The sequence below is a fragment of the Epinephelus moara genome, chromosome 24, assembly GCF_006386435.1.
Source record: "Epinephelus moara isolate mb chromosome 24, YSFRI_EMoa_1.0, whole genome shotgun sequence".
Lineage (NCBI taxonomy): Eukaryota > Metazoa > Chordata > Actinopteri > Perciformes > Serranidae > Epinephelus > Epinephelus moara.
The window spans coordinates 51547879-51566756 of NC_065529.1; the positions used below are offsets into that span (position 1 = coordinate 51547879).

The 18878-nt window shown below is 42.8% G+C and overlaps 1 protein-coding gene across 1 annotated transcript in view; it reads left to right on the plus strand.

Moving 5' to 3' along the window:
- Positions 1-858: 858 nt before the first annotated feature.
- LOC126385742 (metabotropic glutamate receptor 7) overlaps positions 859-18878 on the plus strand; it is a 397617-nt gene continuing 379597 nt past the window's right edge. The window contains exon 1 of the mRNA XM_050037660.1: positions 859-1812. Coding sequence (XP_049893617.1) covers positions 1300-1812 — 513 coding nt within the window. The 5' untranslated portion in view covers positions 859-1299. The remainder of the gene's footprint in view (positions 1813-18878) is intronic.

Sequence of the window (18878 nt, forward strand, 5' to 3'; positions counted from 1 at the left end):
TTAAGTCGGTGTTCTGATGTAAACACATCTTCTCATTCAGAATTCATGATGAGCGTAAGGAGTCACTTTCTGCAGCAAAGCTCTGAAACAGTTCAAACTAATGATTTAAAGCCATTTTAATAAAGTGAGCAGAACTGAAATATGAAGCAGATAAACCAGTGTTCTGTGTGTGTGTGTGTGTGTGTGTGTGTGTGTGTGTGTAAACATGAAACAACTGCAGCTTTTTTATTTTCTTCTGAATGCAGTCATTCATAACAACACGAGCTGTCCATAATTCAAAATGTGTTTTGTTTCAGTGTGTTTGTGCAAATCGTTTTGGCACCTTGGACTGATAATTACACGAACGCGCGTGGGCGGAGTGTGCGCGTGTGATTGCGTGTCTGTATGTGTGTGTGTGTGTGTGTGTGTGAGAGAGAGAGAGAGGGGGGGAGAGAGAGAGGGGGGGGGGGGGGTTCTTGTTATTCAGACACTTTGAGCCCACAGACCTCCACTTCTTCTTCTTGTGCTCCTCGGCGCAGCAGCATCTGTCCGCAGACAGACAGGTGACCGTGGGGCCGGGCTGTGGGAGGGATGAGGAGCCAGTCACAGACGGCTCGTGCTCTCAGCAGAGTTATTTCGTGCACTCAGCAGCGCGTGCGGTGCCGCTTTGACGCCTTCTCCTTTGTGTCCCCACATCTTGAGTCCAGGCTCGAGGAAACTATTAAAGCTGCCTGATCTCCATCCGCAGGTGTGACCACATTTATCTGTTGTTATTTACTCAAGTATGACATCAGAGCCGGCTGGGCTGGGTCCTTCACGGCTCCACACACGGAATACCGGGATAGCCTGACGGAGTCTTCCTCTCCTGCTCCTTCCTCCAGCTGTGTGTGAACACGCACCGATGCTGTGTGTTTCTTTGTTTCCTCTCTGAAATCCCGGAATGGGTTCTCGAGCAACAAGCGACCGTGGCTGCGTGCAGCGGCGGCAGCAGCTCTGCGCACACTTCACAGGGATAACGCATTGGTGAATCAGTGGCTGAGCTTGCTTTGGATGTGTGTGTGTGTGTGAGTGTGTGTGTTTGTGTTTGTGTTTGTGTGTGTGAACCTGCGGGATTACTGTAGTCTCATATTGTCGTTTTTCTCCGCGGGATCGAGGACAGGAATGAACTCGTGTGTTGGATTTGTAAAACTATCCTAAGAAGTGTCTGCACCTGCAGAGGCTCCGCGTTTTCCAGCCGGAGTCGGTGTTGGAGCTGCTGTGGTTCAACTGTTGGTGTGTGTGTGTGTGTGTGTGTGTGTGTGGTGGGGGGCAGATCCGATCATGGGCAGACCATCTGATAATGCCCCCCAACTGAAAGCGGGTCTGACAATCCGGGTGTTGTGGATGCTTCACGCTTTCCTGGACCTGGCCGGCTCCCAGGAGATTTACGCGCCGCACTCGATCCGGGTGGAGGGCGACGTGACGCTGGGGGGGCTCTTCCCGGTCCACGCCAGGGGGGTCCCGGGGATGCCGTGCGGGGACATAAAGAAGGAAAACGGCATCCACCGGCTGGAGGCGATGATGTACGCCCTGGACCAGATCAACGGCGACGAGGAGCTGTTGCCCAACGTCACCCTGGGCGCCCGGATCCTGGACACCTGCTCCCGGGACACGTACGCGCTGGAGCAGTCGCTCACCTTCGTCCAGGCGCTCATTCAGAAGGACACGTCGGACGTGAGGTGCACCAACGGGGAGCCGCCGGTGTTTGTCAAACCCGAGAAAGTTGTCGGGGTCATCGGAGCGTCGGCCAGCTCCGTGTCCATCATGGTGGCCAACATCCTGCGCCTCTTCCAGGTAGGGGCCGCGCGCACAGTTTCCTCAGACTGAACTCACTACATGAGACTCATTTACACACATCATCATTAGTGTCAGCTTCTGCTTATGTAACCCGCAGTCCTCATGCAGCCGCTTCAGCTGCAGCATCACAAGCTGCGGGCCTGTCGTCCCCCCTCACAGTCTCCACCGTTTACACACACACACACACACACACACACACACACACACACACACACGCACACACACGCACACACACACACACAAGGAAAACCCTCTCAGAGTCACGCGTGGTGTGGCTGAGGGGCTGGGTCTGGACAAGAACCGCAAATCACACGTTCCTGCGGAGAGGATGCCATCAGTGTGTGTGTGTGTGTGTGTGTGTGTGTGTGTGTGTGTGTTTGCTTTGCCATCCATGTGAGATGTGCGTGCACACTGAGCATTAATATCAGAGAGTGCTGCTTCTTGGCTTCCAAAAAAGGAAAGATGAGCCGTCACATTCTGATCAGACATCAGCTGGTTGGGTGTGTTTCCTCTGTGTGTTCATGTTGATGTGAAACTGAAGCGCTCAGGAAATACTGCTGCTGTATTTAAGAAGCGTGAAACATATAAATCCTTCGAGGTCAGTGTGAAGCTTGGAAATGTGTCCTGTGGTCCTGTTGGAGGTTTTAGTGTCAGCAGTCCTGCTGACGACAGGAACAGGATTTATGTGCTTATTAAAAATGTTTTCTGTTACTGGTCTATGAGAGAGCTCAATCCTTCAAAGGTTTGGTGTTTGTGGTGTGTTCAGTGACATTAAAGGCGCCCTGCAGATTGATTTTTGTGCCACTTGCCAGTTTCCTGAGATCTGAGATTTGTCTTCGACTATTTGTGAGCAGGGCTGAGTTATAGCTGATGTTTTGAAGTCTCTAAAGTACGGTAGACTACTAAAACACAAAATTATAGAATGTTACAACAAAGTTAAATAAAGTACTGTTATAATACAGTTTAATAAGGTACTCTTATTATGAAGGTATATAAAGTATTTTTATGTTTAAATCAAGGTGGAAGCACTGGTGCTTTTATTTTGAAGCACCCGGCTCGGATGAACCTGAAACTTCTGTTCAACAGTTAGCTGTTAGCAGTTAGCAGAAAGTTAAACTGTTGCTGCTGCACCTTGAAACATGAGGATTAATTCACGGTGGAGACAAACACAGCTCTACAGTTCATATGTGAATAATATCTGCAAGTGGCTCCATGGTCGCGAAGTGCAACTAAACCGTAACGTTGGCGGTATGGAGAAACACACCTCGCCTGCTCACGCTCAGAATAAAATGATCTGGATGGGCGCAGGAGTGTGTGTGTGTGTGTGTGTGTGTGTGTGTGTGTGTGTGTGACGAGTCATGTCTGTGAGAGGGAGAGAGGTTAATTGTCGAAGCGAGTCTCAGGCAGTGGCTAAAGAAAGGTGACCATCTCTACTTGATGTTCACAATATAGTCGTGTTATCCATCTCACCTGGAACAAGCTGCAAAACTGGGGACTGACTACCCAGGGCCCCAGTGGTAGGGCCCCAGTGGTAGGGCCCCAGTGGTTGGGGGTCATTGAGAAAACCTCGAGAGAAAAGTTTGGTTTGATTTGCAGTTTTTATTTCTAAGTTATTAGCGCCATAGCTAAATTAAAATTGGCTGAATAAATTGATTTTAAAAAATGAATGTTGTCTGAAAAAGCTACAGCTGTCTGAGGCCCCTCCCACCCCATACTGGCACAAAATGGTTTAGTCCGTCATTGCACTGGGATTTTTTTCTCTAAATGCAGCGAGAGCCAAGTGAGTGTGCACCAATGCACTGATATGTTTTTCCCCAAGAGAGTGAAGTCTGGGTTGCAGAAAAGAAAGAAAGAAAGAAAGAAAGAAAGAAAGAAAGAAAGGTGCATGAGAGAGAGAGAGAGCTAACAGAGACTGGCTGTGCATGGAGCCCAGATCTTTGTTGCGGCCCTGTGCCTGTGCACTGGTTCTGTTTTCAGGTGCATCATAATAACAAACTTTTGTTTATTAATTGAGTGATTGCACTAAAATATAGTTTTTAATTATTCATGCATCTTATCAGGATATCCTGCAGACCTGCTGTGGAGCATCATGAGCTGTCTGGTTATGTTGGTTGTAAACAATCCTGTCTCAGCTGCCCTCTCAACTCGTAGCAGTAAGACATGACCTGATCTGCTCCTCCTGCAGGGGGCGTGTTCTTGGTTCTGAACTGAGATCAGATTGAAACTGAGGACAGAGTAAGATGGAGAGAAAAGCACACAAACAGAGATTCGGACAGAGATTTATAACGTGTGTGTGTGTGTGTGTGTGTGTGTGTGTGTGTGTGTGTGAGGCACGCAGAGTGAGCGGAGTGAGACAGACACACAGTGAAGACATGCAGAGAGGGAAGGAGGGAGGAGTGGTGCTGAAAGAACAGCTCCTCTGCTCCTCTCGTTCGCCGGTCGCTGGTTGAACAAATCATCCTTTTCTCCTTCATTCTGTTAAAACCCTCTCAGCTCTTCACAGTCTTAATACGCCTCATAATTAGAGGGTATTACTCCGAGTTAAAGACCTCAAACAATCCTTTCTATCTCTCTCCTCCTCACAGCTCCTCCTCCTGCTCCTCACAGCTCCTACACTCTCCTGTGTGTTATGTTAAAGCTTCAGTACCAGGTGCACGGTAACGTCACACCAAACCCTGTTATTCTGACTGATGACATATAGCGTGACCTCATTACACCATCAGCTGATCCTGGGCCAGTTTATCAGTCTTTATTTTCTAGGAAACAAATCTATGACTTCCTGTACCCAGAGACACTCCTCCCCCCAACAACACAATGTGTCCTCACACAGCTGTTGGTATGAATGACGTTGTGTTCCTGACTTAAGTTTAATTTAATTCAACAGGCTTTATTAGCCGACATTTAACATGTTGCTAAACACAAACACAATTAAAAGGCAGTGAATAAAATTTACAGCTGATTCCACAAATGACAAAAGTCAACAGAGCAAATCAGTAACATACATATATACAGTTCATATAAAGACGTTCATATTTACATAGATATCTCATATGTCTCATATATGTTTACCTATAAACACATGTTTTATCTGTGTGTGAAAACAAACAAACAAAAATATGGAGTAGAAGAGTAAATACAAAGCAGACTGAGCTGTGAGGAGATGAACTCCAGCTTTTGTTTGTTTTGTGTGTTTGACTTGGTGTGTTAATTAAAGGTGTCGTGTGTTTATACAAGTAACTTTGCTTTAGACAGATTAAGAAACAATTAATATTTTAATGCAAAATCAGAGACGTAAATTGTAAACACATAAACCATAGGAGTAAATAAAAAGGCAGAGTGAGCTGTTGTTGTTGTTGTTGTTGTTGTTGTTGTTGTCTCTGAGGCTGTGACATCACTGACATTTGTTGCTGCATCTGTGACGCTATTTTATCAGAGTAGATGTTGCATTTTAGTCTGATCAGAGTTACAGTGGTTAGGGTTAGGAAGAGGAACGTTCAGGACGTACCTTAAAATGACTCAGAGTCCTGTGTTTGGTGACCGATCCACCTCCCTGAGCTGCCTCCTCACAAGACTCAGCATCATTGTTCACTCCTGTCAGCACATTGGCCACGTGATCAGACTTCCAAATTATCTTGGGTTATGCACGAATTACTGGCTCATCATTAGGCGGGATATATATTTTTTTGGTAGTTTTCGTACACTCTAAACCCGAATTAGTTGACTTTACTCGCAAATTGCATGGAAACCCGCTGCCTTATACGGGTTAAGTTTTTACACAAGCTAAAACTAAATAAGTCAAGTTGTATTAACATAGAACCTTTAGTTTTTACACAAACTGAAACTTAAGACGTCATGTCGTGTTAACATATAACCTTAATTTTATGCAGTAGGCTTGATAAGTACGTATTAGTAGTGTCTACTCAAAATCATTAGAAAAAACTATCTAATATGATCAGTTATTGCAACTTATCGTTCATTACAATGAATGTGTTAATTTAATTCGCTTTTGATTTTTAAGATTGTATAAAAACATTGTTTCAATTAAATTGTATGGAAATGAAGAAATTAAACAATACATTTAAATGCTCCAATGCATTTTATTTAAAAACAAAAAAGCATAACATCAGCTGCAACTTGTTTGAACACTGTAAACTCAGATTTTGTTTCTAATTAAACTTCCGAGATAGAGATAATTGCGATTGAGATTAATTTATTTGAGATAATTAATTGAGATTAATTTAGTTTAAGTTTACTTCTTGAAATGAATGAACACCATGCATTTGCAAAGTCGGCTCAAACAGTAGACAGAAAAAAACTGTGTCAGCAAGTTATCTCTAAGTTTACTTTAGCATTTACTTATTTTTTATTTATTTTATTTTTATTTAACCTTTATTTAGCCAGGTTAGTCCCGTTGAGATTAAGAATCTCTTTTTCAAGGGAGACCTGGCCAAGACGGTCAGCAGCAAAAACACAAAGTTGCAGACAGAGACATACAGGGAGAACAAGTACAATTCACAAGCACTAAAATTTGCATAAAGAAAAACTACCAATAAATCAAAACGAGTGTTTCTGGGAGTAATTTGTACAAACAGTCAAGCTAAAAACATCGACATCCCATAGAAACTGCTTCCAAGTCCTTCAATTTAGATTTAAAAACATGTAACGACACGAGCTCCTTCAGTTTTAAAACATTCTGCAACAAATTCCAGGCTGAGGGTGCAGAATACCCAAAAGCCCTTTTCCCAATTTCAGTCCGAGCATTTGGGACAGAGAGCAGAAAGAGGTCCTGAGAACGCAGTGAATACTGCCCGGTGTTTTTTTGCGTGATGAAAACACACAGGTAATATGGAAGCAGACCAAGAATTGCCTTATATATAAAGGTGTACCAATGTAGGAGCCTACGGGTCGCCAGGGGGGGCCATCCTACCCGAGAGTACAACTCACAGTGATGAGTCAGTGCTTTACAATTTGTAATGAACCTTAGGGACGCATGGTAGGCTGAGTCAACCATATGGAGACATTGAGCAGAGGCATGCATGTACAAGAGATCACCATAGTCTAATACAGGTAAAAAAGTTGCAGCAACTAGACGCTTTTTTACATTAAAAGAAAAACACAACTTATTCCGAAAATAAAAACCCAGTTTTAGCCTCAGTTTTTTCACCAGGTTCAGCACATGATGTTTAAAATTAAGGGAGTCATCGATCAAGATACCCAGGTACTTGTACGAGTTAACAACTTCTATCTCCTTTCCACCAACAGTGACCACCACAGGTACATTTTGTAACCTAGCCTTTGAGGTGGTAAACAACATAAGCTTCGTCTTATCTGCATTTAAAACGAGTTTCAGCTCATGCAGTTTATCCTGAACAACCACAAAAGCATTTTGCAAGTGCTCAACTGCCAGTGCAAGAGATGCTTATTGTTAACAGACTGTTGTTTTGGGTATTAAAATTCCCCACAAAGATCACTACAATAGTTATTTCACATACTAACCATTCCTCTTGCTGCTTCACGGTCTGCCGCCGCTGTGCTGGTTCCACCAAGTGTAGAGCCTGAAATGGACACACCAATTACAAGCAGCTGGCCTCGTCACATGACCAGGCAGAATTTTGAATTAGCCCCTCCCCTTTCTTACAAAAAAGTTAACATACCAAGTTATCTCTGCTTAACATGATTAGTGGAATAAATCTTTCAGCTAAATAGTACAAACAACTAATGTTGTTTAGTAATGATAGTATGTTTTTACAAAACATGAAAGAATTAGTAAAGATTACTCTGAAGTTTAATTAGAAACAAAATCTGGGTTTACAGTGCAGGAAAACACAGAAAACAGCTCTGTATTTTTGTTAACCTTTATTCAACCATACAACACACAGATCATGTCAGATATAAAACAAGAGCAGCTGGGAACATCAACTGCAATGGGAGATTAATGATATTCTACAAAAGCTGAGAATTAAATAATAATAATAATAACAATAATGATAATATAAAAATATAAATATTCAGAAAATGTATAATAAATAAAATGGACATTAGGAAAAAAACAAACACAAACAATGCATTTCACGTCACAGAGTTTCATTACGGTTTTTTTCTTGTCATTTTCTGTTCCGTGCTTGTGTTGTTGCTGTGAGCAGCAGAGAGCTCAGCACTGAGTTCAGTTTCCCAAATACAGTAAAGAAATAAACATGTCGCTCGTATCAGCAGAACAGATCATATCTTTCACAGTAAAACAATGAGCGACATCAGTGGTGCTGAAAACATGACAACTTAAATCAGACAGAAATGTCATGTTTGTTTCTGCACTGAAAGATGTTTCATCGTGTGTCCACAAAAAGAACAAGATTTATCAGCATCCACACGTCTGGAAATGACAGAATTCACTGGATAGATTTTATGTAAAAATGTTTATTCTTTGTTTCTATTGGACGACTCAGTGAGACCGGGTCGATTTAGGAATACAAAACTTCTGAGGTTTTTTTTTCCTTTCAAATGTGAGTTCCAGTAAAATTTCCATCTTGGGGGAGGTTTTGTTTTTAGTTTGATAAACTGGACAAATATGTCTGTTATTACGTTTCTTTTGTCAAAGATGTTGATACCATTCAGAAGCAGACGGAGACTCTGGGATGTTTCCTTCACCCAAACACAAGTGACTCCTAAGAAGGCGGATTAAACCAGAAGAAATGACTCTGATTACTGAACTGTTCATACGAGCGCCGCAGGTCAGGACCCCTCTGGACCCCCCTCTCCCTTTGTTTCTTCAGCTGCTTCAGATATTTTATTTATTTACGTCTGAGCCACAGCTTAGTAACTTTGTAAGCTTTTCAAGGCTTTGGCTTTCACTCTCAGCTGTTGAAAGCTGATTTGGAAAAGAACTTAATGGCGGCCGGGCTCAAGATGTTTTAAATAACAGACTTTGAAAGGCTGTTTCTCACCAGGAGCTGAGAGTGTTTCTTCTGTCCCACATTTTTCAAAGCGCACGGCACCAAGATGCTGCTGGTTTCTTTTTTCAGCGCTGCCGTGAAGGCCAATAACACAACAAACAGAACTTTAAAAAAAGGGGTGAACTGTGACCTTGAGTCAGAAGAAAATAAACGAAAATTAAATTTATTTTCAGAGGAGTACGCATGGCTGCTGCAGACTGTCCTGGTATTAAAACCATGAATGAAATAAATGACTCTCTACTACGTCCTCATTTATCCAAGAAAAACTAATATTTGCTATTTTAATTTTACCCCACTAATTTGTCCGTCACACACGTTACAGAACATCTCGCAGGTTTTTCTGCAGCTAACTGGGTCACAAGTGGAGGAGAATGGGAGGAATCTGGTTTCTGCATCCCTTCAACCCAACACTCAGTGGGATGAGATGGGAGGGTAATTATTTTCCCCTGTGATAGAAAAGTCATCTGTTCCACAGCTGTTTTCACTTCATTACGCCCCTGATGTTCCTAAATGGCCTAGTTGGCAGCGGAGTCACACCACAAACACATTAAGGCTTCACTCTCTGGACTGCTGCCCCCTCCCCCGGTGGATCTTGGGTCAGGTCACAGCCAGAAAAAGATTTTTACAGTACATGTAGGGCAGTGGGCTGGCAGCACGTGGGCGTGTGCCAGGATCAGTAATTAGACTCATGAATTTTTCCATCGTTCTCTTTTATTCTCATTATTAAAGATGTGACGGCATCAAATATTCATGCTGAGATCTTAGTGGCCAAAAGTGTTTCAGTAAATATCAGGATGTTCCCAAATCTTTCTGAAATACTGCTGTAAGAGCTGAAAGGTTGTAACGTTACTTCACAACATATTTGTGTTTGATTTTATCAAACTTGAAACTTTACTAAACGTTACATGATAAACACTAACAGGCTGATACAAGCTGAGGACGTCCATTCATTCATGTTCAACCACTTATCCGAAGCCGGGTCGTGGGGGCAGCAGGCCAACCAAAGCACCCCAGACGTCCCTCTCCCCAACAACGCTTTCCAGCTCCTCCTGGAGGACCCCGAGGTGTTCCCAGACCAGATGAGATCTATAATCCCTCCAGTGTGCTCTGGGTCTGCCCCGGGGCCTCCTACCAGCTGGACCAGGAGGATCCTGATCAGATGTTGAACCATCTCAACTGACCCCTTTTGACATGAAGCAATCCCTCCAGATGTCTGACTCCTCCCCCTATCTCTAAGATTGAGCCCAGACACCCTACAGAGGAAACTCATTTCAGCCGCTTGTATTCCTGATCTCTTTCTCTCAGTCACTACCCAGAGCTCATGACCATAGGTGAGGGTTGGGACGCAGATGGACCAGGAAATCGAAAGCTTTTCTTCCAAGCTCAGCTCCGTCTTCATCACGATGGCCCAGCATCACTGTAGACGCTGCACCAAACCGCCGATCCATCTCACGCTCGGTTCTTTAGGACGTTTGACAAATAATTTTCAGAGTTGTGTCTCGTAGATTTTACACATGTATTCATGGTCTGATTCAGGCTGTAGCTAACAGTTATTTCACCGTCCGCGTCCCCACAGGAAAATGTCTGCACTGTACATTCCACAAATGTGTGTCATACCAACATCTCTAAAGTGACGTAGTATGTGAGCTGACTTTGTCCTGAGGAGGTGGAGGGGATGGTGGATGGTGTGACTCATAGACCACCAAACTGCAGATCTCTGCTCAACACCAACAGTCAACAAAACTGGTTGTGGTTCGTCACTGAGCTTCCAGAAGCTGTTTAGGCAGACAAACTGAGACGTTGCTACTTTTTCCAGCCAGAATTGTGCCACCAAAACCAAGTGTTTCAAGCCAAAACATGATCTTTACTCAACCATAACCAACTGTACATTCCAGTCCCTATACCACCATACTATATTATACGCCAGAAGAAGACTGAGTATGTCCCAGTACACTGTATGTCAAATACAGTATGTCAAATATACCAGGATTTTCTTCTTCATCCGGTCTGATTTTGCAGTCTGTAAGCCAGTGTGCTTTTCTGGATATTTTGACCCACAATCTTCCACGACGCATTGACGTCATTACGAGCGTACAGCGTAATGACATGAACACAGAAGCCTCTCTGCTGCTGAGAGAACTGTGTTCACTCTGCTGTCAGGTATCATAAGGTACTGACCTGATGATGAGGAAGACAGAAGCCTTCGCTCTCTGCTGCTAAAAGGGTGAATTATCTCTGTTGTTGTTCTTATTTTAGATCAGTTTAAACAGAATCATGCAAACAACCATTTCCTGTGGCCGTCTGCTGGAGGTCCGTCTTTCAAAGGTTAATTTCCTCATCATGTCGTGTGTGACCGTCTCATTAATGTGAAAGAGGCGATGAACCAAGTCAGTGTTTGTTCTCAGTGACCTGCTTTGAAACAGCAGTCCTGATGCTACATGTGTTTTTCTGTAAAAAGCACTGATAGCCCATTATCCAAATTAACATTGTCACATATGGTGGAGTCATATTACAGTGTATGTATCTAATGAGCTGCAGCCTCCATCCCGCCCACTCACTCCCATTACCGACACAAAACACATCCAACTGAACCCACCTACCACTGTCATTATGTGGCACGTCTTGTGTAGCAGCACCGTCCCTCTCGCTCCACAGCAGCAGCACGGCTCATAAAACGCCGCTGCAGCCAAACTCTTGTGTTTTTATAAGAGAGACAGAGAGAAGTTAAATTTTCATTTTGCTCTCATGCTCGCTAAAATTTATGACTAACAAAGGAGGTATACACCATAATGTGCAGCGACGGGAGGGTTTAATGACCCTGTATCTTCTCGTCAACGTGCACCTGTGCTGAGTCGACTGGTGTTACGGCCTAATGAAGCACACCAAGACAGAACGAGAGGGGAGGAGGAGGAAAGACAAACAAGAGAAATAAAAACGGATGTAAAGAGGAGGAAACTGAGACAGAAGTAGAGCATGCAGGTAAACTGGCAACAGACGAGTTTCGTTCGAACAGTGTGTCAGATTAAGGGAGATTTAGTGGCACCTAGTGGTGAGGATCAGAGACTGCAACCAGCTGAAACTTCTCCTGGTTTAAATTCCTTCAGTGTTCAGGAGCTGAATTATCCACAGAGGTCTCCTCCTCTCTGCAACACACACACCAGCTGATTTAAACCAGTAAAAACACTGAATAGAGACGTTTCATGTTTTAAAGAATCAGTGTAATTCCAATGCTGCTTGTTGCAGATGTAGAACGTCTGTAGACGAGGACCTGCTCCCTGTGTAAATATAAATGTCTCAATCTAAGGTAACCAGAACCCAATGATTCTTATTCTCAGCTGATTATATTATATTCCACCTCTGACAATATTTCCCTCTGAATCCGTCACACTGGAGCTTTAAACTCTGCTTTTACAGGATCGTCTCAGTAAACAGATAAAAATAAGGAGATATAAGAGGCTGCTTCAGTCACGTCTCAGTGGAGCGGAGCTGCTGTGAAACATTAAAAAGAAGCAGGAGGGAAACAAAGTTGTATAAAAACAAAAAAATATCAGGTTAGTGATTTGCGGTGCTGAGCAGAGAGCCTCTGTAAAATGACTTCACAATGCATCTTGTGATTTATGTTTCTCTGTTTGGACTCGTCTCGCTCATAGCTCCTCCTGCTTTTCTCCGACATTACATTTCCAACTCAGTTTTCTGCTGCAGTGGTCAGTCAGTCTTGTGCATTGTGTTTCTGAGCAGGAACAACTTAAAATACATAACACATGAGACCCAACATTTTACTGACGTCAAACTTCAGTGTGGTTCCTCAGTAATTAAGTTTGTTTAGCTCCTGAATAACAGCCACAAGTCCTCTGTAAATACTCCCACAGTGCATCAGTGAGATATACATGCATGTCACGATGTGAAGGATCTAATCAGTTCATGAAGGAGTGTTTTATTGTTACCTGACTTCACTTCTTTTAATGAGGAGGAAGTGATTTTATTTCCTGACTCTCTGATTGCCTTTGGCCTGATCCCAGTTCCCCCTTGGCCCTACCACTTCGTCTGTAGTGCTGCTGCGTAGGGAAGGGTGTCCTGTTTCTGTTGTGGGATTGAGAGTAGCCCTCCAAACAGAGTAGTAGAGGGAAATTCCCAGCATGCTTTGCAAACTGCAGTAGACTAAATCTAAACAAGCTACCTGTGATGGAAAGAAGCCAATAACTTTAAATGTGTTCTTATAAATAATCATTAAAACTGTTAAAGTCTGTTGAGATATTGAAGTGTAACGTGGACACAAAGATATATATGTAACTTGATCGTTATAAGAAGCATTTCAGTTTCATTTCAGTTACTTTAACCAAGCTATTCTCACAGTTTATTCATTACTGTTACAAGGTTCCCACAGTCATGGAAAATGTAATGTAATAATGTAATGTCACATAACAGCAAATTTATTTCCTGTAGCTGTCGATGTGACACAGCTCTGTGTTGATTTGTGACGTCTTGCTTACCATCAGGTACATCTCTGCATGTTCCAACCTGGTCTCACTCTGAGGTCGTCAAAAACCGGTGCTTAGGCAGTGACTTCTGGCGTCACACACAGACAGAAAATCCTTTCATGTTGGCATGAAACAGTACCTAGCCGGTTGCCATTATTGTTTAACAGCGCCTGGCGCTATCAGGTGGAGAAGCAGCAGGACGACAACAAAAGTGAAGGTGGCAAAGTCTGAGTAGGGCGGGAGGGGTGATGGATGGGTCCAACAACCACCGACTCTCACCCTTAAGGCCGGTGTTCACTTCCTGTATGAATCAGAAGAACCAGTTCGTACTCACAGTTCTTTTTTCCTAAACCCAGCCACATGTGTGTGTGTTGTTGGAGGACAAAAACATCAATCATGGTCTTGTACAGACGTAGTGCTTTTATTTTGAAAGAGACTGTATGCAAACTGTACATTTCCTGTGGAAACAGAAGTGTATTTTGAAAACAGACAATGCATGTAACAGGCTGAAGTTGACACGGCGTCCCAGAACGTCAACAACCAACACACCCAGGGTACCTTGGACGTCATATGTGGACGTGGAAAGTCCATGACCAAACGTGGACATGTGACGAGGTCACAATGAGGATGATGATGTATTTTCTCACTGCCTTCCATTTTTCTCTGCTACCTGAAATTCTGTCTGAATAGAGTTTAAAGCTGACATTTTTGAAAAGTGCAGGGTAAGTGGTACAAAGAGAACAAATGTCATTAAGGGTCCTTGAAAAGTCACGGAAAAGTTTTAAAATTTTGTCCATGAAAATGTTGGAACTCTGCTGTTAGTTAACTGAAGCTATTTCAGCTGTTTCTCCTGCCTGCTGGGCTTCTTTGGTAGATTAATCTGTCTTGTTCTGTCTTAAAAATTTGGTCAGATGATGACATCGGGGGGGGGGGGATCTGGATTGAGCCTCTCTGAGCGACTGATGTTGTGTTGGCTCTCTGTGGGTTGGTGGAAGTTGAACTCACAGGTTTACTGTGGCTCAGCCTGAAGTTGCAGAGGACGACACAGATAGGAATGTAAGCAGCAGAGTTTGTGTCCTGGTTGGTTGAACAGGCGTCAGAAGGAGTATTTAAACTGCATGACAAGAAGATTCTCCATTCAAACCAAAACCAATCCTGTTAGCCGGCGTGGCTGCGGCTCCAGGCAGGATAGCCACCCCGTCTGCTCAGCGTGGAGTGGAAACACTCTCTACCAGGCTCGATTATACTGTTTCAAGTGCTAAATATCAGACCTGGGTCACACATTCTTTACATAATCCTGTGTGAAATATCCCACTGCTGGGTACATCAGTATGAATATTGAGTAGCACACAGTTTAGCCTATTAAAAATGAATCGGTACAGTTTGCGGTGGCTGGAATTTACCCGACAGCGGGTATAATGGCTCATTTTCAGTGACTGTTGCCTCACAGGAGAGAGGTCCCTGCAGGGTGAGTCCCTGGTGGTGTTCCTGTGTGGAGTCCTGTCACTGCTCCAGTTCCCTCCCACAGGCCGGCAGTGTATGCAGGTCAGGTGGAGCAGACACTGAAGGTGCCTTTAGTCTGGGAGTATTTCATGTCGCAGTGTGTTAGATTGTCTCATAAAATCTGTGTCAGACTGCAGGATATCAGTGTGAGGCTGCCACACGGGGCCGTGAATGTGTGGTGAATGATGGCGCTGCGATGGAAACAGTTATAAAGTGTGTGAGAGCAGAAACACGTCGTCCACACTGTTGTTTCAAATGCAGCAGGATTATAACCAGGCTGTGGTCTCAGAGACGACACCTATGAGCATCGGACAGTCTCAGAAGAGGAGAAGAGTGGAGGTAGTCGTGGTGGGGAAGAGGGCACGGTGGGCTTTTAAGAACTTTGTTCAAAAAAATGTTGTGTGTCTGATTGGTTGTTCTGTAGTCGAGGGTCGTAGCACTTTAAGAGAATTTGGTTCTTAAAGTTTGGCTTTTTTTATTCTCCACAGATACAAATGAGCCGCCAGCAGAGGAGAGTCACTGTCTTTCTCCTAGAAATTACATTTAAATTTTATTTGCATTATATTTAAATCCATGAGGTGCTTCATGTTTGTGTATCATACATGGAGGAAGTCACAGGCACAGGTGGTCGTGTGGATTGAGGTCGTACAAAGATTCAGATTTCTTTATTGTCATTGTAAAAAACATGCAATGAAATGCAGGTGCAGTCAAGGACCAGGGTCATGTTAAAGTAATAAACATTAATAAAAATAAATAAATGCCTCCATTCCTCTCATATTCTTCAGTATATGTAGATACCGTATACTCATCGCCAACATATGCAGTTAAAATGGGATTTTAAAAAGTGCTCGTTCATATTATATCACATAAAATAAGTTATTGCACTTTAGAGAATGAGCTGTGATGTGTTGTAGTGAGTTGGCCTCAGGTCAGAGGTCAGTATGGTGATGGCTTTGTGGCAGAGACTGACTCGCGTGGTGTTTTGATGCACCTGTGGCATTTTTTTCAAGATGAGCAGGATGGAACGAGTCGTTCAGGATGTTCTGTGTTTTCTGCAGGGAGGGAACCTCACAGCAGAAAACACATCGTAGGGACGGGTGCACACAGCTCAACAGCTGCAGTGTGACTGTTCTCACCTGGGTGCAAATAGACACCGTTCATAAAAACATGTATATCATGATTTAACTGTACAATAGTCTTTCACATTCTTATTTATTCTATTCTGGTTCTTTTATTGAGCACACTTTAGTAGAATGCACATATTTGAACATATTTCATGTTTGTTTTCTGTTTTTTTTACAACATATATGTATACATTGTGTTATATACTTTATTTTCTACACTGAAAAAAACGATTTTGTGGTGTAGTAATATTTATTAGGTTAACTGTCACATTTTTATTTTCTAGTTGTAAGTATCAGTGAGAGCTGGAATTATTCAAGTAAAACTATATATGTCATTCATGTAATAAATAAACTGTGTGGGAAGAGTAAGTTTTATTATGTATTTTCACATAATATTCAAGGGTTTCATAGTCATTCACATGAACTTAGAAATACCAAGTCAGTTTCAATAGTGGTGTGCGTATTTTGAATCCGCGCATGCGCATTGTGACGTGCACTTCGTTGTCCGCCAAAACACACAGTGAAGAAGAAGAGGACGCGGTGGTCAGGTTTAATGGAGGCAGGAGCGGCTAAATCATCTTGAAGGTAAGTCATTCAGGGTTTTTCCTGCATAGACGTGGGGAAGGGAGGAGAAATAAACGTTTCAAATATCCGCGGCGTTTCTAGGGCGGCTTGGAGAGGCCGAGACCTCACCGCTTTCCCGCAGTCCGCTGACAAACTTGAGCGTCTGGCTCAGCTATAAGCTAGAAAGCTAACGTTATACTAGCAAGATTCAGAGTCAGTAACACAGCGTATGGTCAGACAAACAGTGACCATAATTATAATTTGACAGTATATTTAAATTGAGAGGGGCAGCACCTTTCTTACAGCGTGTTGTGTGTTAACGTTACGCTACTCTGGCCAGCTTGTGGTGTTCTTAACAGTATGTTGTGTGTTACTCTCGCCAGCTTGTGGTGTTCAGAGGATGAAGCACTGAAGTAAAGGAGGAAAAGCCTGACCCAGATGAGGATTTGATGTATCCCTTTTTATTACGGAAAACACATTATGTGATCAATTTTCATTGTGCCCCTAAATTTCTTTCTGTGCTCCTAACTTTTTCAACTTGGGAGCACATGTGCTCCCAAGTTGAAAAAGTTAGCGTCAAGCCCTGACTTACTCACTGCCACAGTCTGCCAGTCAGTCTGGTGACAAGCGAGATGACTTTAATCTTGTTAACTGTATAGCCAATATCAAATGCAGTCATGCTTAATACATTTGCATGATCTGTAAATGTATATCCCCCAAATTTTGCGACGCGCGCGCCACAGACATCACCACCAAATCCCCTTTCTGAGCCAGGAAAAACCCCTGATGCTAATTATTATAATTAAGCTAAAGAGGAAGCTATCATTTTTGTTATTTTGCAGTGTACTCTTAGTTTGCCACAAATCTAAAATCGTACTGAGACAGACAGTCTATGCATCTGCAGAGCAAACAGAGGACAGGAGAAGTCTATGCATCTGCAGAGCAAACAGAGGACAGGAGAGATGTTCATTCCCACAAAATTTCACTGGGTTTATCATGTTAGATATGATTTAATTTATTGGCATTTCAGATTTGTTTCTTACTGTGGCTGTATATTTTTATTCCATATATGAAAATAGTGTCTGTGTGTTGCATTTATAAATCCATTAAGAAATAGTGTTTGTGAAAAAGAAAAAAGTAAATAGCATAATCGTACCTCCTTTGTTCAGATCAAGGAGGAATTCAAAAGAATCACAACGGTTCCCTCGGAAAGAACTTTTCTTGCTACGCTGGACCTCTACACTCCAAAAATGCAGGAGATATTCAGCAAAAAAGGCGGAGTAGCTGGGACCAAAATACGACCACTTCTGGATTCACTCAGCCAGGTAAAGCAGGGTTTTGGCTCAAGACCAATTACAGAAATTTGATGTCTTGCTGGGACCCAAACCTGATCTTTCTTTGTCACATGCGCACACATACACACGCACACAGGGAGAGAAAGAGAGAGGGGGGGTGGGGGGAGGAAAGAGGGAAAGAGGGGAGAGAGAGAGAAGGGGAAGAGAGGGCGAGAAATACAGGGAGAGAGAGAGAAAGACAGGGAGAGAAATGGAGAGAGGGCAAAAAAGAGCGGTAGAGAGAGATGCACCTGAGCTGAACAGACAGTGAAAAATCATGCTCTCTGTCTATTTTAATTTGGAAAATAAATTCACAAAATTGACATTTCACTCTGCTAACTGGCAACCCAAGCAAAATCGGTTGGCAACCCACTTTGGATCCTGACCCAAAGTTTGGGAAAGGCTGAGGTAAAGTTTCAAATGCATACAGTTACTTTGAACTGGGTTAACCTACAGCAGTTAAGAGTGAAGCCCTCAGAAGACCAACCAATGTAGATCCAGGATATCATAGTTTTGTATGAAGTTTGATGTTGCTTCTATTGACAACATGTCTAGGTTAGTGAATTCATATGGTACTTCCTACACAAGTATCTTCTGTCTGTTAAAACAGCGACACGTTGAAGCGAGACGGGAGGCCATTACTCGCGCCCTGATTGAATTCCTGGGGGAGTCTTCAGGGGAACTCATCAAGGACTACAAGGTAAATTCAAACATTTTCAGATCACAAAGTTCACTTGAGTACATTATATTGAATTCTTATTCACTTCCCATTTAAATACAACTTGCTTGAACCATCAAATAATTGTCAGAAAATTCAAATTTTTGAAAATGTAGCCTTTATTGGTCCCTTTGAACAAATTTTTTTTTTTTCTTCAAATATTTTCCATGATGAATGATAAAATAAAATAAAAAGACTATATCGCTTGATGAAATTTTGTTTGATGCTTGAAAAGCAAAACAATGAAAATTGACAGAATTAAGCGAAGTATTGGATACCTAAGGCTGATCATTGCCTTTTTATAACAACTCAATAAAAGAAGCAAAATGCATCCTTTCACTTAGTAGTCTTTATTGTAAGTGCATTCTGGTGGTTCTTTCAGTTGGAGATGA